We start from the raw sequence: 21,897 nt of genomic DNA, 5'->3' as shown, positions 1-21,897 counted from the left end.
TTGATCCCTAGTTTCTGACTCCGTGTATTCTATTGAGTCCGTCAACAAAATGAGAATGAAAAGGTATTTAAAGGCACAACATTCTAATTAAAGGTATTACCGTATTTAAAAGAATGGCTTAAGATGAAATGGACTCTAAACCCTATTGAATGAAAACTCCATGACAAAATCTGTTGGCCAACAACTGTGAGGGTTTTCAGCCAGGTATCAACACATGCAGAGTGTGAGTAAGCAAGACATACATTCCTAAATGGGGATCGGCCCCAGTCTCCTGGTAAAACACCAGAACCCTCCCCCTACAGCATTTATGTTCATTTTGAGAAAGTAGCACTACAGTCTCCAGGTAAAAAACGACTTTTGGGTAAAAATAGACGCGACACCTGTCTATGAATTTGAGAGGTTACATTGATGCTCCAGATACTCAACTAGTCTAAAGCAGACCAGTTTTATTGCTTCTTTAATCATAACAACAGTTTTCAGCTGTGCTAACATAATTGCAAAAGGGTTTTCTAATGATCAATTAGCCTTTTAAAATGATAAACTTGGATTAACTAACACAACGTGCCATAGGAACACAGGAGTGATGGTTGCTGATAATGGGCCTCTGTACGCCTATGTAGATATTCCATTAATAATCATCTGTTTCCAGCTACAATAGTCATTTACAACATTAACAATGTCTACACTGTATTTCAGATCAATTTGATGTTATTTTAATGGACAAAAAATTGCTTTCTTTTAAAAACAAGGTTATTTCTAAGTGACCCCAAACTGTTGAATGGTAGTGTACATCTACATCCTCCCATGTTGCTGAACCACTGATCAATAACTCCCTATTACAGGAAAAAACACTATTTCCATTGGTTGTTAGTACTGTACTGACCTCTCGTCCTCTGTCTCTCTCGTACTCTGCCTTGTGTATTTATCTTCAAAATATTCTTATAGTCCCAACATAGAAGCAATTAGACTTCCCAAAAATAATATGGCATTTACTTTATTTCACATTTATTTAATCAGATATGTCAATTGAGAACCAATACGCATTTACAATGACAATCTGAATGAAGAAATACTAATATCAATCTATTTAATAATTAACATGTTTGAAATATCCCAATGATATAGTGAACAACATTTAGGGGTTTACACCTGCATTCAATCAATCTTAAGTTCATAATCAAAACATTTTTTTTTACTCTTTTAATCCGATTTTCGACATGATCATGTCTTGAGCTGGGAAAAACATGTAGACCTATTTTTCAGTATGATTTCATTCATACAATATTATTTAATGTAGAATGAACAAAAACACAATTTCTCAATCAAAAACATAAGTCAGAACACAGCCTCTCTATTCTCTCATGTGATTTCAGGTCCTCTGACTGGGAAAATGTCTTTTCACAATGAGAGCAGTGGTATGTCTTCTCCTCCTGTGTATTAGTATGTTGGAAAGGCTTTTCTCCTGTGTGTATTCTCTCATGCTTTTTCAAGCTCCCTAACTGGGTAAAACTCTTTTCACATCGGGAACATTTGTAAGGCTTTTCTCCTGAGTGTATTCTCTCATGCGCTTTCAGACTCCCTCGATGGGTAAAACTCTTTTCACAATTGGAACAGTGGTAAGGCTTTTCTCCTGTGTGTATTCTCTCATGCTCCTTCAGGCTCGCATACCACCTAAAATTCCTTCCACAGTGGGAACAGTGATAAGGCTTCTCTCCAGTGTGTCCCCTCTCATGTGGTTTCAGGCTCCCTAACTGAGTAAAACTCTTTACACAGTGGGAACAGTGGTACGGCTTCTCTCCAGAGTGTCTTCTCATATGTATTTTCAGGTTCCCTAACCCAGTAAATATCTTTCCACACTGAGAGCAGTGGTAGGTCTTCCTATCTTCTGTGTGTATTTCTTCATGTTGTTTCAGGTACCGTAACTGGGTAAACCTCTTTCCACACTGGGAACAGTGGAAACTCTTTTCTCTTGTGTGTGTCCTCTCATGCTCTTTTAGGTTCCCTAACTTGGTAAAACTCTTTCCACAGTGGGAGCATTCGTAAGGGTTATCTCCTGTATGCGTTCTCTCATGTACTTTCAGGTTCCTTAACCACTTAAAACGCTTGCCACACTGGGAACAGTGGTGTTGTCTCGCTGGTTTGGGCGTCTCTGGGTCTGGTTCCCCTGAAGGAGTCTCCCCGCTGTCAGAGTGAGAGTCTGGTCCCTCTCCTACCAAAGACAGAGTATTTAGTTAAATATTAAACAGAGAACTGAATTAAACCTCCATAAAATAAAACTGTCTTCCTGTGAGGCTAGATTCCTCAAAAACCTGAAGTCAGTTTTCAGAACATTACATAATTTAATAAAAACTTGGTGGCTGCCCTAATAATAATAATAATGTAGAACATAAAATCTAATCTTTCTCACATGTTTATAGGCTGAGCAGAGCTCTACAATAGGGAAAGGGGGATACCTAGTCAACTGAATGGATTCAACTGAAATGTGTGTCCCGTATTTAACCCAACCCCTCTGAATCAGAGAGGTGTGGGGGGCTGCCTTAATAGACATCCACGTCATCGGCAGCCAGGGAACAGTGGGTTAACTTCCTTGCTCAGGGGCAGAATGACAGCGTTTTTACCTTGTCAGCTCGGGGATTTGATCCAGCAACCTTTCGGTTACTGGCTCCTACCTGCCAGGCTACATAATGTCGTATTTTAGGCTGAGCAGAGCTCTATAATAATAGATAATGTCATGTTTATAGGCTGAGCAGAGCTGTATAATAATAGATCATGTTTATAGGCTGAGCAGAGCTGTATAATAATAGATAATGTCATGTCTATAGGCTGAGCAGAGCTCTATAATAATAGATAATGTCATGTTTATAGACTGAACAGAGCTCTATAATAATAAATAATGTCATGTTTACAGGCTGAGCACAGCTCTATAATAATAGATAATGTTTATAGGCTGAGCAGAGCTCTATAATAATAGATCATGTTTATAGGCTGAACAGAGCTCTACAATAATAGATAATGCCATGTTTATAGGCTGATCAGAGCTCTATAATAATAGATAATGTCATGTTTATAGGCTGAGCAGAGCTCTATAATAATAGATCATGTCATGTTTATAGGCTGAGCAGAGCTCTATAATAATAGATAATGTCATGTCTTCAGGCTGATCAGAGCTCTATAATAATAGATAATGTCATGTTTATAGGCTGAGCAGAGCTCTATAATAATAGATAATGTCATGTTTACAGGCTGAACAGAGCTCTATAATAATAGATAATGTCATGTATAGGCTGATCAGAGCTCTATAATAATAGATAATGTCATGTTTACAGGCTGAACAGAGCTCTATAATAATAGATAATGTCATGTTTACAGGCTGAGCAGAGCTCTATAATAATAGATAATGTCATGTTTATAGGCTGAACAGAGCTCTATAATAATAGATAATGTCATGTTTATAGGCTGATCAGAGCTCTATAATAATAGATAATGTCATGTCTTCTAGGCTGATCAGAGCTCTATAATAATAGATAATGTCATGTTTATAGGCTGAGCAGAGCTCTATAATAATAGATAATGTCATGTTTACAGGCTGATCAGAGCTCTATAATAATAGATAATGTCATGTTTACAGGCTGATCAGAGCTCTATAATAATAGATAATGTCATGTTTCCAGGCTGATCAGAGCTCTATAATAATAGATAATGTCATGTTTACAGGCTGATCAGAGCTCTATAATAATAGATAATGTCATGTTTACAGGCTGAGCAGAGCTCTATAATAATAGATAATGTCATGTTTATAGGCTGAACAGAGCTCTATAATAATAGATAATGTCATGTTTATAGGCTGAACAGAGCTCTATAATAATAGATCATGTCATGTTTATAGGCTGAGCAGAGCTGTATAATAATAGATGCATGTTTATAGGCTGAGCAGAGCTGTATAATAATAGATAATGTCATGTCTATAGGCTGAACAGAGCTCTATAATAATAGATAATGTCATGTTTATAGGCTGAGCAGAGCTCTATAATAATAGATAATGTCATGTTTATAGGCTGAACAGAGCTCTATAATAATAGATAATGTCATGTTTATAGGCTGATCAGAGCTCTATAATAATAGATAATGTCATGTCTTCAGGCTGATCAGAGCTCTATAATAATAGATAATGTCATGTTTATAGGCTGAGCAGAGCTCTATAATAATAGATAATGTCATGTTTACAGGCTGATCAGAGCTCTATAATAATAGATAATGTCATGTTTACAGGCTGATCAGAGCTCTATAATAATAGATAATGTCATGTTTCCAGGCTGATCAGAGCTCTATAATAATAGATAATGTCATGTTTACAGGCTGATCAGAGCTCTATAATAATAGATAATGTCATGTTTACAGGCTGAGCAGAGCTCTATAATAATAGATAATGTCATGTTTATAGGCTGAACAGAGCTCTATAATAATAGATAATGTCATGTTTATAGGCTGAACAGAGCTCTATAATAATAGATCATGTCATGTTTATAGGCTGAACAGAGCTCTATAATAATAGATCATGTCATGTTTATAGGCTGATCAGAGCTCTATAATAATAGATCATGTTTATAGGCTGAGCAGAACTCTATAATAATAGATAATGTCATGTGTATAGGCTGATCAGAGCTCTATAATAATAGATAATGTCATGTTTATAGGCTGAGCAGAGCTCTATAATAATAGATAATGTCATGTTTATAGGCTGAACAGAGCTCTATAATAATAGATAATGTCATGTTTATAGGCTGATCAGAGCTCTATAATAATAGATAATGTCATGTTTATAGGCTGAACAGAGCTCTATAATAATAGATAATGTCATGTTATAGGCTGAGCAGAGCTCTATAATAATAGATAATGTCATGTTATAGGCTGATCAGAGCTCTATAATAATAGATAATGTCATGTTTATAGGCTGATCAGAGCTCTATAATAATAGATAATGTCATGTTTATAGGCTGAACAGAGCTCTATAATAATAGATAATGTCATGTTATAGGCTGAGCAGAGCTCTATAATAATAGATAATGTCATGTTATAGGCTGATCAGAGCTCTATAATAATAGATAATGTCATGTTATAGGCTGAGCAGAGCTCTATAATAATAGATAATGTCATGTTATAGGCTGATCAGAGCTCTATAATAATAGATAATGTCATGTTTATAGGCTGATCAGAGCTCTATAATAATAGATAATGTCATGTTATAGGCTGATCAGAGCTCTATAATAATAGATAATGTCATGTTATAGGCTGATCAGAGCTCTATAATAATAGATAATGTCATGTTTATAGGCTGAACAGAGCTCTATAATAATAGATAATGTCATGTTATAGGCTGATCAGAGCTCTATAATAATAGATAATGTCATGTTTATAGGCTGAACAGAGCTCTATAATAATAGATAATGTCATGTTTATAGGCTGAGCAGAACTCTATAATAATAGATAATGTCATGTTATAGGCTGATCAGAGCTCTATAATAATAGATAATGTCATGTTTATAGGCTGAGCAGAACTCTATAATAATAGATAATGTCATGTTTATAGGCTGATCAGAGCTCTATAATAATAGATCATGTCTGTATAGGCTGAGCAGAGCTCTATAATAATAGATCATGTTTATAGGCTGATCAGAGCTCTATAATAATAGATAATGTCATGTTATAGGCTGAACAGAGCTCTATAATAATAGATAATGTCATGTTTATAGGCTGATCAGAGCTCTATAATAATAGATAATGTCATGTTTATAGGCTGATCAGAGCTCTATAATAATAGATAATGTCATGTTTATAGGCTGATCAGAGCTCTATAATAATAGATAATGTCATGTTTATAGGCTGATCAGAGCTCTATAATAATAGATAATGTCATGTTTATAGGCTGATCAGAGCTCTATAATAATAGATAATGTCATGTTTATAGGCTGATCAGAGCTCTATAATAATAGATAATGTCATGTTTATAGGCTGAGCAGAGCTCTATAATAATAGATCATGTTTATAGGCTGAGCAGAGCTCTATAATAATAGATAATGTCATGTTATAGGCTGATCAGAGCTCTATAATAATAGATCATGTTTATAGGCTGATCAGAGCTCTATAATAATAGATAATGTCATGTTATAGGCTGATCAGAGCTCTATAATAATAGATAATGTCATGTTATAGGCTGATCAGAGCTCTATAATAATAGATAATGTCATGTTATAGGCTGCAGTTGATCCAATGTAAATAACATTTTGTTGGTGTCCCACTTCATCTCTAAAGTAATAATTACCATACTTTCTAAATGATAATTCTTTAGTTCAGCCTTTCCTTGAAATGGCTATTTTATTTTATGTTTTTTTTGTAGACTTACAAACGTTTGCTAATATGTTCAGTCTCCCCAAAACGCTTGTCCTTTTGCTAATATGTTCAGTCTCCCCATAACACATGTCCATTTCATGTCAATAATGCATCTTATTTTATGTATTTCTCCAACATTATTTAGAAATCTGCTTTTTGTTGGTATACACACTCCTCACACGGCCTACAATAGACACACATCAAAAGTTTCATTTATAACTTGTTTGCCATTCTGTGAGACAATTAAGTTGTTATTTTGTGGTGGGAGGGACTCTGATGGTATGCACATGTCACAGTTAAGCAATAAGACCAGAGGAAGTGTGGTATATGGCCAATATAGCATGGTTAAAGACTGTCCTTATGTACAACACAGCACAACGTGCCTGGATACAGCCCTTAGCCGTGGTATATTGGCCATATATCACAAACCAGAGGTGGCTTATTGCAATTATAAACTGGTTACCAATGTAATCAGAACAGTAAAAATGCATGTTTTGTCATACCCATGGTATACGGCCTGATATACCACGGCTGTCAGCCAATCAGCATTCAGGGCTTTAATCACCCATTTTAAAATGTAGCTTTAACATTATATTATAACATAAATTGCTATAGTACAGAACAACATTTTCAAGTATAGAATTTTAGTAGCATGCTGCTTTAAAACAACACATTCGTTTAAAATTGTTGGACAGTTAGAGCCCGTTTTTAAGACAGTACTTACTGATGGTAATCAGATCTCCTGACTCCTCTGTCAATATGACAGTAATCTCTCCCTCTTTCTCCTCCTTCACTTCAAAAACTACATCCTCCTCTTTCTCCTCTTCTTTTACAGTAACAGCTTCACCCTCTACCTCCTCTTCTTTCTACTGTAACAGCTTCCTCTTTCTCTTCCTCCTCTTCTTTCACTGTAACAGCTTCACCCTCTACTTCTTGTTTTACTGTGACATCCTCCTCTTCCTTCTCCTCTTTCACGACAATGTTCAGCCCCAGAGCTTCTTTCTCCGTCCAGCAGACCTCCTCTTCTTTAGCAGGAGGGGAGTAGTTTAGGGAGCTCATGTTCGGGGATGTTAGCTAGCTAGCTAGCTAGTTAGCATGAGCGACTAGTTTAGTGCTAGGCTAACTTATCAAGCCAGCTAGTTGACTAACAATGTACCTATAACATGTAAATGGGGGCAATTAACTAGATGTCAGAAGTATATTTAAAACACAGAGGCAAATATGCACAGAAACAGTCTAAATGTTTCTGCGTCACGCTGCAGCATCACCTGAAAGACGCACATCGCCGTCTGCTGACTGGAGGGAAACGTAGTTAAGATACGTTTTTTGTTGTTGTTGCACACAAATTTATTTTTCATTCCTTTCATGAAATAATAATATTATATTGAGACGTTCAAATAGAGCAATGCATATTTTAAGTGAGAATTTAAAACATACTATCATTCACATCTGTATTTAAGGCAGTTTCATATTCATTCATTAATTTGGTCACTGCGCTCAATGCAATGGCACTTACAAATGTAGATACTTCAAACACCCCCAAACAGGGAAACAGATCCCAATCACAGGTGTTATCAGGTGCACCACTAAGGCAGTTATTTATCTTTTCATTTGTCCTTGTGGTAAAATCTTTTTGGAAGCGAACCCCTTGATTTCGTCCCTACATTATATCGGCATCGAACACGTCACCCTCCCTAGGAGAGGGGGTGACCTCGACAATTTATTGTTAAAAACAAGAGGCTGTCTGGATCTTTAATTTAAAGACCTTTGCTCCCGTCTGTCTCAACGTAGCCATTATTGTAATATTGCTATTCATTGTAAATGTTTGGAGGTCTATGTATCCATTATTGTAATATTGCTATTCATTGTAAATGTTTGGAGGTCTATGTATCCATTATTGTAATATTGCTATTCATTGTAAATCTTTGCAGGTCTATGTATCCATTATTGTAATATTGCTATTCATTGTAAATGTTTGGAGGTCTATGTATCCATTATTGTAATATTGCTATTCATTGTAAATGTTTGGAGGTCTATGTATCCATTATTGTAATATTGCTATTCATTGTAAATGTTTGGAGGTCTATGTATCCATTATTGTAATATTGCTATTCATTGTAAATGTTTGGAGGTCTATGTATCCATTATTGTAATATTGCTATTCATTGTAAATGTTTGGAGGTCTATGTATCCATTATTGTAATATTGCTATTCATTGTAAATGTTTGGAGGTCTATGTATCCATTATTGTAATATTGCTATTCATTGTAAATGTTTGGAGGTCTATGTATCCATTATTGTAATATTTCTATTCATTGTAAATGTTTGTAGGTCTACATAGCCAAATTGTATCTATGATCGTATGCTATCCATTTATGTTTTCATATGTTCTATTTATATCTGTAAATGAACCAATGATATCAGGCCACACTCAGACATGATTACAGACACCTGTGTGTGTCCTTTGACACAATATAAACCAGTTACCTGCAGTGTTTGTCATTATACCGTGATGAAGACAGCTTGTCTGTGGAAACGTTGGTTATTAGGTTATTAAATTATTGCATCTGAGCTCCTGGAGCGTGAGGTTCTCCTTTTCTTTTTCAGGCCACCGGGGTCTGACAACTTGGATGGAAAAATGACTGAGGATAATAGAGGACGACATCGCCACTCCTATTTGCCATATGTTCAATATAAGCCTACTAGAAAGTGAGAAAACCCTACCTTGTCACAACACAACTGATTGGCTCAAATGCATTAAGGAAAGACATTTCACAAATTAACTTTTTATTATTATTTGTTCTGTGACAAATGGTGAATTAGTTATTGATTTATACCACTTTTAAATGGCATTTTATATATTTATGTATTTCTATAAAATCAAAACTGGAATTTTTGTTTACAAAAAAGTTGTAAAAGTATGCTAGACATGTATATAATAAATCTAGTTTGATGTTTCTGTGATAATCAATGAATTAGTTATTGATTTATACCATTTTAAATGGCTTTTGGCCAATGTCTGTTGAATATCTGAATGTGTGAATATAAATCCAACTTTACCTCGGTCTTAACTTTCATTGCCTAGGTCTCATTTTTAGCCATCTTACTCATTGCTATAACCAGGACATTGTGATTAGGAAACTATGAGAACCACACAAAGTCCAGGGGTTGATCACACTCTACCACTAAGGGTCAGTTTAGTTGGAGCAACGTAAGACAGTCTCGTGTTCCAATTGTATGTTTTAGTAGCATGAATCGTTCCGGTTCACACCGAGGTGAAGAGCGGAATAATGGAAGGAATGAATCACAGCCTGACGCTCATCACCTGTGGAAGGCGGGACTTCCAGTCCGGAGCGGATTTCATTGGCCTTTTCAGGTGTGATTTTAGATCCTTCAACCGAAGTCGCGACTCCCTATAGTATGTTGTACCAAAGTTGACTGACCCTGAAGGGAACTACACTGCCATAAATACAAGGAAAGTCAAGTAGTGTTAAATAAAAATAAAATAAAAAATACAAATCCGGCAAGGCACCAACTTTGAGAAGGGTTTAAAACAAAGGTTTCAGACAATGTATAAATGTTATTGAATGTAGGTATGTTTCTCCTTTAATGTAATGGCATTGAAAACAATTGAAAAAAGGCGAATATCTGTGTTTGACTACCCATACTAACATACTGTATACAACTTACTTAATGAGTATATACTACATACTATTAGTTAATTGTAGTATACTGTAACTACATACTTAATGAGTATATACTACATACTATTAGTTAATTGTAGTATTCTGTAACTACATACTTAATGAGTATATACTACATACTATTAGTTAATTGTAGTATACTGTATATTAGATACTTAATGAGTATATACTACATACTATTAGTTAATTGTAGTATACTGTAACTACATACTTAATGAGTATATACTACATACTATTAGTTAATTGTAGTATTCTGTAACTACATACTTAATGAGTATATACTACATACTATTAGTTAATTGTAGTATACTGTAACTACAACCTGTTATGGCTAGGGGGCAGTATTTTCACGGCCGGATAAAAAACGTACCCGATTTAATGTGATTATTACTCCTGCCCAGAAACTAGAATATGCATATAATTATTGGCTTTGGATAGAAAACACTCCAAAGTTTCTAAAACTGTTTGAATGGTGTCTGTGAGTATAACAGAACTCATTTGGCAGGCCGAAACCTGAGAAGATTCCTTACAGGAAGCGCCCTCGCTGACCATTTCTTGGCCTTCTACACTCTCTTTATTGAAAACTGAGGATCTCTGCCGTAACGTGACACTTCCTACGGCTCCCATAGGCTCTCAGAAGGCGGCAAAACGGTGAATGATGACTCTGCTGTCTCTGGCTGAAAAACAGTGCTGTCACGTCCTGACCAGTAAAAGGGGTTATTTGTTATTGTAGTTTGGTCAGGGTGTGGCAGGGAGTGTTTGTTTTGGGTGTTTTGGGTGATGTTCTATGTTTGTATTGACTGCTATGTAGGTTAAATGTACACTTCAAATGCAGCTGTCCTACAACATATCTGTACCTTCTTCTTGATCCCAATTGCATTGTGTCCATGTTCTGTCCTATAAGAGTTTCAAAGGAAGAGAAAATGTGTCAAAGAATAGTCTTACAAGCATTAAAACATATATGTATATATATATATATATATATTTTTTAATGAATATTGAAAGATAAATGGCATCGACAAATAATATAATGTAAAATGGAAGAACATATTGGAGAAAGCACTAGCCAATACAGTACTGCCATACAGTAACAGTACTGCCATACAGCCCTAATATCACATTTCAAGATATCTTTGTACACAAATTGTTCAATATTTTATCAGGCTGACTTGAAAGATTATACGCAACATTTTGCTGCGTGGCAATACTGTGTTTGGATTCTGAAGGGCATTTATACAAAAGAGGTAGTCTAGACACTGTATTAATACCATTATGCATTTGAATCCCATCTACAGCTACCATCTAAGATATTAATTTCCCTCCACAAGGGGGCGGACATGTAACGTTTCCAAAATGGGATAGTATTATCCATGTAACGTTTCCAAAATGGGATAGTATTGTACATGTAACGTTTCCAAAATGGGATAGTATTGTACATGTAACGTTTCCACAATGGGATAGTATTGTCCATGTCACGTTATGCCCCCTTGTGAGTTAATAGTATTGCATGCTGTAGCAGGCTATATAAAGAGGAAGACCTCCATTGACGATTCAGTTCGTTGTAACATCTCGTCTGGACAGGTCACTGTCCTTAGTTAGTTAGTTAAGTTAGCTAGTTCATTATCACAAAAGTGAGAACTGCTCTAGATTGGAAACTTACATTAATGAGAGTGTAAAGCCATGTTGGCTTTATGGAAACGATATACAATATATGGGAAAGAATATAGTTGAGGAAATAATCCAAACCTAGTTGTGCCTAGTTAGGACATAACGTTAGCTAGCTAGCTAACGGTACTGTACTGTAGCTCATACAACGCCGACGGTCAAACCCGGCTTTCTAATATTTACGTTCATTAACTATAGTAACGTTATGGAAGATATTCACAGAAAACCATCATTGTCTTCGTTATTCATTATTAGTATGTTATATTATTATAATACATTATTTCGAGACATATTCAGAGCCAAACATCAACCCAACTTAACCTTTTTAACTGTTGTCGCATCCAAACTTGTCACCATCGTTTTCAGTTGTAATTGCGAAGTTCCCGGAAGAAGTCCAGCAACAACGGAGGTTCCTCGATGAACCCACCTTCTAACAAGTTCTTTGAAGAACCTTTTGGGGCTGTTTTTCATTGACCAAGAACCCTACGGTTCTTAGGGGATCTGAGAACAACTCCAGTTGAACCCTTCATTTTTAGAGTGTAGTCGACTCTATTTACTCTCAGATTCAAACATGATGATTAGTATCAACGATCAAGTCAGCTGCTGCTGCTCCAATACAGTATGAGGTGAGACGGTGAACTGATGTTGAATCATAATGATTAAGTTAATTAAAATGAATTTGTGAAACGGTTAAAAAATAGTATTTGTCATATTAAATATATTACTCTATTGTTATCAGATAGAAACATCATGGAATATTGTACATCATATTAAATATATTACTCTATTGTTATCATATAGAAACATCATGGAATATTGTACATCATATTAAATATATTACTCTATTGTTATCATATAGAAACATCATGGAATATTGTACATCATATTAGCATCAACATACATTATTGTTTCATTCAATTTCACATAATAAGGATATTTAATATTTTCAAGTTCAGAAGTCAGAACCCATCACCTGCTATGTAAAAGAGACAGAAGAATGCACAATGGTCAATGCTATCTGGGATCCTTGGGACATCCCTACCCTAAACCCTAACCTTAACCCCTACCTTAACCATTTTAAATGTCAACTTCAACGGGTTAGGGACGTCCCAAGGATGTATCTCTACCTGAAAATACATGATCTAAGTGATTGATAGTTGGTATTCAGCAGTCATAAAGCCTTATTTACTTTAATGAACTACTAAAATTGTGATTTTGTCAGACAGCATAGACAGCAGCTCTACACTTTATTGACTGACTGATCCATTCATCCTTCCATCCCTCCTCAGCCTTCCTCTCCTCTGAAGACCCAGTGAGGGTGGAGCTCAGTCAGAGAGCTGTTGAGGGACTGGTTAGGAAGAACACTTCTACATCCAGAGAGGTGAGAGGTCACACATGGTTTAGATGGTAAATATTTATGTTCCCTTAGCGGTTCATCAAATCAGCTTAAGGGAATATGTTCCATCTATGTTTATTTACATTACTGCAAATTATCCACTAATATTGGTGTAATTTCTCATCCCTGTTGGCTGTATGAAAGTTAATTTCCCCTCAGGCACACACATTTGTTCTTTGATATTATGAAGGTAATTTGTGTCAAATGTACTTTTCCACTCATTCACCCCATCTCTTTACATTGCTTATGCATATTCAGTGGCCTGACTGCATCCAGACTATGTCAAAGGCCCATCCTGGTAGATCTGAACCTAATGCAGCTTGGAGTGATCAGATGACAGAAGTCACATTTAGGTGCCAGGTGTAACTGAGGCCATAGATGCTCCATATCCATTACTTTGAGTGTTTTATATAATATGACTAAATGTGTTTCTGTGTTGCAGGGACAGTCAATAAATGGAACAGCAAGGCCACAGAACATGACATAAGCAGAGCTGTGGGAGACCACCTCAAGCCCCTGGTAGAGCCGGGGATGGTGTTTACCACTCCACCACGCCTTCAGCAGGCTGGAAAAGTGGGATTGATACAGTTTTTCATACTAAGGTGGACCAATAGTTTGTTGATTGGTCAGTCATTGGGTTAATTTGTTTTACAATATGTTCAAATCAAATCAAGCTTTATTTATACAGCACATTTCAGACATGGATGCAACACAATGGCTTCACAGGAAAAAACTATGAAAATAATCAGAAATATTTAGTACACAAATATGAGGATAAAAAACAATAATAACAACTGAAAGAGTAATGAGCATTGTAAGGAAATGCCATTGATTAAAATATCAACAATATGATGCAACATCCAACCCAAAATATAACTTGTTTTTTAGGAGGGGCTCTGAAAGACACTATGGGGGTGTCCACTGGAAGTTGACTAGTAACAACAACTGGGACCTAAAAGACACCCACCATGAGACCCACTAAATCTGCCCAAGAAGAGGAAAACAAAAGAAAATCCCACACCAAACTTAAAGACAGGAAGTAAACCAAAAAGGTGGAGCAACTAAAGGTGTTGACTCTCCACATCTATCAAGACAACTGGAGCACTGGGCCAGACACTCTTAAATAGAACCTGGACCAGCTCAGGTGAAACACCTTCCCACTAACGAGATGGACAAGCCAGCACAGGTGTAACACATACTGACTAACGAGGTGACACCAATCAGTGCGTCCTACGTGCTAACGAGCTAGACGTGCTAACGAGCTAGACGGGCTAACGAGCTAGACGTGCTAACGAGCTAGAAGTGCTAACGAGCTAGACGTGCTAACGAGCTAGACGTGCTAACGAGCTAGACGGGCTAAAGTCCAACCTCAAAACATAAATGGAAAAACCAAAGCCTGTAACACCTTAAGACAACAAATATATCCTATATTTTTGTTGGACAAGTTTGCTCACCACCAACAGAAAACAACTTCCATTTCACATTATAATCAACTACAATGCTTCACCTTCACCAATATAAACATGGTGTCTACTGGCTGTCAACAATTAAAAACAATTATTTAAATAATAATATACAATCGTATTATTTTATTCTCCTTTTTCTTACTATAGAATCCTAAAACTCACTAGCTTCTAGAACTCTCGTCCCCTTGGAAGGAACCCAAAAATAAACTCAAATCAAATTGTATTAGTTACGTGTGCCGAATACAACAGGTGTAGACCTGTAGACCTAACAGTGAAATGCTGACTTACGAGCCCCTAACCAACAGTGCAGTTTCAAAAACATACAGAAAAGAATAAGAGATAAAACTCATCTCCAACACGGAAAAACGTGTCAAAATAAATTGTGATCCATGGCAACGCACTGGTTAAACGCAAAATACAAATCTTTTTGACTGCCCACCCTTGAGACAATCAGCAACCAAGTTGTCCTTACCACGGACATGTCTGATTTCAAGAGGAAACTCCTGCAATATCCATAGTAACTTTCCACCTCACTGCAGAGCTTCTCTCTCTTCTCAGGGTTCACTACATAGGCATGTTGTTGGATCAGGCCCAGTCCAAAATGTCATGCTCTAGTACATTTGGTTTGGCACATCTGAGAATTAACCCTGATATTATAAAAGCAGGGTAACAATGTCAATATAATAGTCAGTTGGTTACATAAATAATTATTACTAAATGTTACATGAAATGTAAATATGAAATATTTGGTTGCATAGTCTTATTTTCAACAGCTTTTCAATTACATGTTGCTAGGTGGGATATCCCCAATGTCAAAACACAATTTTAACATGTCCAAATCTAAACATAAAATGTGCTATATACACAAACATCTGCCACAATAATCATATTACTTGTATTATTTAAAACAAGCAGCTTATAAACTGCACAAGCACCAGAAACACTGTTGTTTTGACAAGTAGCAATAAATCACTGATATCCATTTGGGGGGAAATCAGGTTGAATCTGCTCTTGAAACTAACACAACAAAACAAAAAACACATGGAAATGGAGATATATTTTACCTCACTGGTTAGAGGACAACCTGCAGAAGACAGTCAGCTACATTTTGGAGTGATGCATTTAAATTTAGGGGTCCCTAAACAAAGGAACACAACACTTATTTGTCATCACTCATCGATATCATGTGGAGTTTTTTTCTTCTTTACCGTTGTTTTACCAGTTAAGTTGACTGAGAACACATTCTCATTTACAGCAACAACCTGGGGAATAGTTACAGGGGAGAGGAGGGGGATGAATGAGCCAATTGTAAGCTGGGGATGATTAGATATCCATGATGGTATGAGGGCCAGATTGGGAATTTAGCCAGGACACCAGGGGTTAACACCCCTACTCTTACGATAAGCACCATGGGATCTTTAATGACCTCAGAGAGTCAGGACACCCGTTTAACGTCCCATCTGAAAGACGGCACCCTACACTGGGCACTGTCCCCAATCACTGCCCTGGGGAATTTGGATATTGTTTAGACCAGAGGAAAGAGCGCCTCCTACTGGCCCTCCAACACCACTTCCAGCAGCATCTGGTCTCCCATCCAGGGACTGACCAGGACCAACCCTGCTTAGCTTCAGAAGCAAGCAAGCAGTGGGATGCAGGGTGGTATGCTGCTGGCAATCAATTGTGCGAAAGGAGGAAGATGAGTTTACACATCCTGTTAAAACGAACAGCTCAAAAACCACACGGAATCTGGGAATAATGTGTACATCCCTGGTTAGAGGACAACTTGTAGAAAACAGCTCGCTACATTTTGAAGTGATGCATTTTGATTCAAGTGGGTCACCAACATGGTAAGTGTAACACAACTCTTTTTGTGTTAGTCACTTTTTGTTAAATCTCATAAATAGTAACTCTTCCATTTCAGAGCCTGGATTTTCCCCCTGAGGCTAATATCCATATCATGTTGAAATCAATAGAACAGGGGACAAACGTTTAGGGTTCTACATTGTGACATCATTAAAATACTCCTTCTACAATGTTAAAACATTCTACATTGTGACATCATTTCATTGATATCATGAAACAACTCCTTCATGTATGTATTTTCTGATGTTTGATCAGATGTCTTTTATCTGTGAATCTCTTGTCACACTGATCACAGCTATAAGATTTCTCTCCTGTGTGTGTTCTCTGGTGTTGAGTCAGAGTGCTAGATGTAGTAAAACTCTTCCCACATTGACCACAGCAATAAGTTTTCTCTCCTGTGTGTATTCTCTGGTGTAGAGTCAGAGAGTCAGATCGACCAAAACTCTTCCCACATTGATCACACCTATAAGGTTTCTCTCCTGTGTGTATTCTCTGGTGTAGAGTCAGAGTGCCAAATGTAGTAAAACTCTTCCCACATTGATCACAGCTATAAGGTTTCTCTCCTGTGTGTATTCTCTGGTGTAGAGTCAGAGAGTCAGATCGACCAAAACTCTTCCCACATTGATCACACCTATAAGGTTTCTCTCCTGTGTGTATTCTCTGGTGTAGAGTCAGAGTGCCAAATGTAGTAAAACTCTTCCCACATTGATCACAGCTATAAGGTTTCTCTCCTGTGTGTATTCTCTGGTGTAGAGTCAGAGAGTCAGATCGACCAAAACTCTTCCCACATTGATCACAGCTATAAGGTCTCTCTCCTGTGTGTGTTCTCTGATGAATTTTAATGCCTGATGAGGTGAATCTCTTCCCACAGTCAGAGCAGCAGTGAGTTCTCTTCCCTGTGGGTCTCTGCTGGTGTTTATTGAGGTGTTCTGATCTGGAGAGACTCTTCTCTGCCTCTTCAGCATCATGAGGTTGTTGAGGCTCCCCAGAGGATCCACGATAGTTAAGTATCTCTCCTGCGTGAACAACAAAGTCAGACAGATGATTAAAGGCCCACAACAGCGGAAATCCACTGTAAAAGGTGATGCCAACAGCGGAGCCATGATGTTGGACAACAATTGACGTCTGTAATGAATGTTAAAATTATTTGATATTTGCCTTAAAATGAGCAAGAATAGTCATATTTTGTCTTGTTTTCACATTCGTAGTAACATCAATGATTGTAGGCTAGAAATAAGTTATTCATGTTGTTGAACCTCTAAGCAGTGTGCCAGACGACTTTTGGTCTCCAATATAGGCCCCTTTCTGTATTTGCTAAAATTGCGGCACGAGGGCAATTTGATTGCAGAAACTCCTCCCTGCTAATGAGGAAACCACTAGTTATGGATGTACTATATCTGCCTGGAGCAAAAATGGTGAGCAAAGATTTTAGTTTTTCACAATGTATTCTGAATGTGAACGGGGGAAACTCAGGGGAGTAACCTCCATTTCCAGGTTGCTTATGAATGCATTTCACACTACCTTGGATTAAAATTGTAAGGATATTTGAATGTCCTGTTTAATATAATGCTTGCTAAAGCATTAAGAATTATGTGTAATTATTGAAGAACCGCGTTAATGACAGTATCCATTTGGGTGTTGTCAATAAAGTTAAGATTTTATTTATTTATTTAACCAGGTAGGCCAGTTGAGAACAAGTTCTCATTTACAACTGTGACCTGGCCAAGATAAAGCAAAGCAGTGCGACAAAAAAACAACAGAGTTACACGTTGGATAAACAAACGTACAGTCAATAACACAATAGAAAAATCTACATACAATGTGTGCAAATGGAGTACGGAGGCAAGGCAATAAATAGACCATAGTAGTGAAGTAATTACAATTTAACACTGGAGTGATAGATGTTCAAGTAGAAATACTGGTGTGCAAAAGAGCAAAAAAGTAAATAAAAACATGGGGATGAGGTAGGCAGTTGGATGGGCTATTTACAGATGGGCTATGTACAGCTGCAGCGATCGGTAAGCTGATCAGATAGCTGATGCTTAAAGTTAGTGAGGGAGATATATGTCTCCAACTTCAGCGATTTTTGCAATTCGTTCCAGTCATTGGCAGCAGAGAACTGGAAGGAAATGCGGCCAAAGTAGGTGTTGGCTTTGGGGATGACCAGTGAGATATACCTCCTGGAGCGCGTGCTATGGGTGGGTGTTGCTATGGTGACCAGTGAGCTGAGTTAAGGCGGAGCTTTACATAGCAAAGACTTATAGATGACCTGGAGCCAGTGGGTTTGGCGACGAATATGTAGCGAGGGCCAGCCGACGAGAGCGTACAGGTCGCAGTGGTGGGTGGTATATGGGGCATTGGTGACAAAACGGATGGCACTGTGATAGACTGCATCCAGTTTGCTGAGTAGAGTGTTGGAGGCTATTTTGAAAATGACATCGCCGAAGTTAACCTGTTAGGGCTAGGGGGCAGTATTGACACGGCTGGATAAAAAACATACCCGATTTAATCTGGTTACCACTCCTACCCAGTAACTAGAATATGCATATACTTATTACATATGGATAGAAAACACCCTACATTTTCTAAAACTGTTTGAATGGTGTCTGTGAGTATAACAGAACTCAAATGGCAGGTCAAAACCTGAGAGATTCCTTTACAGGAAGTGGCCTGTCTGACCATTTCTTGAACTTGTTTTCCATCTCTATCATTTACTAAGGATCTCTGCTCTAACGTGACACTTCCCACGTCGTCCATAGGCGCTCAGAGCCCGGGAAAAAACAGAATGTCGTCATTCCAGCCCCAGGCTGAAACACATTATCGCCTTTCTCAAGTGGCCGATCAAGGGACACTGGGCTTAGGCGCGTGACCCGACCGCCCCCGCCTTTGGGATTTTTTCCTCTGTTTGCCGAAAAGGAGATTCCCTGTCGGAATATTATCGCTTTTCTACGAGAAAAATGTCGTAAAAATTGATTTTAAACAGCGGTTGACATGCTTCGAAGTACGGTAATGGAATATTTAGAATTTTATTGTCACGAATTGCGCCATGCGCGCGACACTTCTTTACTATTTCGGATAGTGTCTGGAACGCACGAACAAAACGCCGCTATTCGGATATAACGATGGATTATTTTGGACCGAACCAACATTTGTTATTGAAGTAGCAGTCCTGGGTGTGCATTCTGACGAAGACAACAAAAGGTAATCAAACTTTTATAATAGTAAATATGATTATGGTGAGTGCTAAACTTGCCGGGTGTCTAAATAGCGAGCCCGTGATGCCTGGGCTATGTACTTAGAATATTGCAAAATGTGCTTTCACCAAAAAGCTATTTTAAAATCGGACATATCGAGTGCATAGAGGAGGTCTGTATCTATAATTCTTAAAATAATTGTTATGCTTTTTGTGAACGTTTATCGTGAGTAATTTAGTAAAATGTTAGCGAATTCCCCGGAAGTTTGCGGGGGGTATGCTAGTTCTGAACGTCACATGCTAATGTAAAAAGCTGGTTTTTGATATAAATATGAACTTGATTGAACAAAACATGCATGTATTGTATAACATATTGTCCTAGGGTTGTCATCTGATGAAGATCATCAAAGGTGAGTGCTGCATTTAACTGTCTTCTGGGTTTTGGTGACATTATATGCTGGCTTGAAAAATGGGTGTCTGATTATTTCTGGCTTGGTACTCTGCTGACATAATCTAATGTTTTGCTTTCGTTGTAAAGCCTTTTTGAAATCGGACAGTGTGGTTAGATTAACGAGAGTCTTGTCTTTAACCTGTTGGGTCTAGGGGGCAGCATTTGCACGTCTGGATAAAAAAAATGTACCCGATTTAATCTGGTTACTAATCCTACCCAGTAACTAGAATATGCATATACTTATTATATATGGATAGAAAACACTCTAAAGTTTCCAAAACTGTTTGAATGGTGTCTGTGAGTATAACAGAACTCATTTGGCAGGCAAAACCCTGAGACATTTTCTGACAGGAAGTGGATACCTGATGTGTTGTATTGACTTTAAACCTATCCCATTGAAAAACACAGGGGTTTAGGAATATTTTGGCACTTCCTATTGCTTCCACTAGATGTCACCAGCCTTTACAAAGTGTTTTGAGTCTTCTGGAGGGAGATCTGACCGAACAAGAGCCATGGAACGGTGATGTCCCATTAGACACCTGGCGCGCTAGTTCATGTTGGGTACCCTCGTTCCAATACGTTATAAAAGAGTATGCATTCGTCCACCTTGAATATTATTCATGTTCTGGTTAAAAAAGGCCCTAATGATTTATGCTATACAACGTTTGACATGTTTGAACGAACGGAAATATATTTTTTCCCCTCGTTCATGACGAGAAGTCCGGCTGGCTTACATCATGTGCTAACGAGACGGAGATTTTTGGACATAAATGATGAGCTTTTTTGAACAAAACTACATTCGTTATGGACCTGTGATACCTGAAAGCGACATCTGATGAAGAGAATCAAAGGTAATGGATTATTTACATAGTATTTTCGATTTTAGATCTCCCCAACATGACGTCTAGTCTGTATCGCAACGCGTATTTTTCTGGGCGCAGTGCTCAGATTATTGCAAAGTGTGATTTCCCAGTAAGGTTATTTTTAAATCTGGCAAGTTGATTGCGTTCAAGAGATGTAAATCTATAATTCTTTAAATGACAATATAATATTTTACCAATGTTTTCTAATTTTAATTATTTAATTTCTGACGCTGACTTGACTGCCGGTTATTGGAGGGAAACGATTTCCTCAACATCAATGCCATAGTAAAACGCTGTTTTTGTATATAAATATGAACTTGATAGAACTAAAAATGCATGCATTGTCTAACATAATGTCCTAGGAGTGTCATCTGATGGAGATTGTAAAAGGTTAGTGCATCATTTTAGCTGGTTTTATGGTTTTGGTGACCCTGTCTTTGACTTGACAAAACATTACACACAACTCTTGTAAATGTACTGTCCTAACATACTCTAAATTTATGCTTTCGCCGTAAAACCTTTTTGAAATCGTAAAACGTGGTTAGATTAAGGAGATGTTTATCTTTCAAATGGTGTAACATAGTTGTATTTTTGAAAAATTTGAATTTTGACATTTATTTGGATTCAAATTTGCCGCTCTTGAAATGCACCTGCTGTTGATGGAGTGCACCACGGGTGGCAGGCTAGCGTCCCACCTAGCCCCAAGAGGTTAAATAGCTGTAAAATAGTCATATGTTTGAGAAATTGAAGTAATAGGATTTTTAACGTTTTGAAAATCGCGCCACAGGCTGCCAGTGGCTGTTACGTAGGTGGGACGCAAGCATCCCACCTAGCCCATAGAGGTTAACCTCTATGGGCTTTTTACATGCTAATGTAAAAAGCTGGTTTTTGATATAAATATGAACTTGA

The 21,897-nt window shown here is 37.4% G+C and overlaps 1 protein-coding gene across 1 annotated transcript in view; it reads right to left on the bottom strand.

Annotated features, from left to right (window-relative positions):
- Window positions 1–978: 978 nt before the first annotated feature.
- Window positions 979–21,897, bottom strand: part of LOC145877328 (uncharacterized) — a 50,952-nt gene continuing 30,033 nt past the window's right edge. The window contains exons 2-4 of the mRNA XM_082972643.1: window positions 16,926–17,309; window positions 7,112–7,226; window positions 979–2,209 (exon numbers count right to left, since the gene is read on the bottom strand). Coding sequence (XP_082828769.1) covers window positions 1,323–2,209; window positions 7,112–7,226; window positions 16,926–17,309 — 1,386 coding nt within the window. The 3' untranslated portion in view covers window positions 979–1,322. The remainder of the gene's footprint in view (window positions 2,210–7,111; window positions 7,227–16,925; window positions 17,310–21,897) is intronic.

The sequence above is a fragment of the Salmo salar genome, unplaced genomic scaffold, assembly GCF_965601325.2.
Source record: "Salmo salar unplaced genomic scaffold, fSalSal1 ptg000867l, whole genome shotgun sequence".
Classification (NCBI taxonomy): Eukaryota; Metazoa; Chordata; class Actinopteri; order Salmoniformes; family Salmonidae; genus Salmo; species Salmo salar.
The sequence above is the reverse complement of the archived record's forward strand: the minus strand, read 5'-3'. Positions and strand labels throughout refer to the sequence as shown.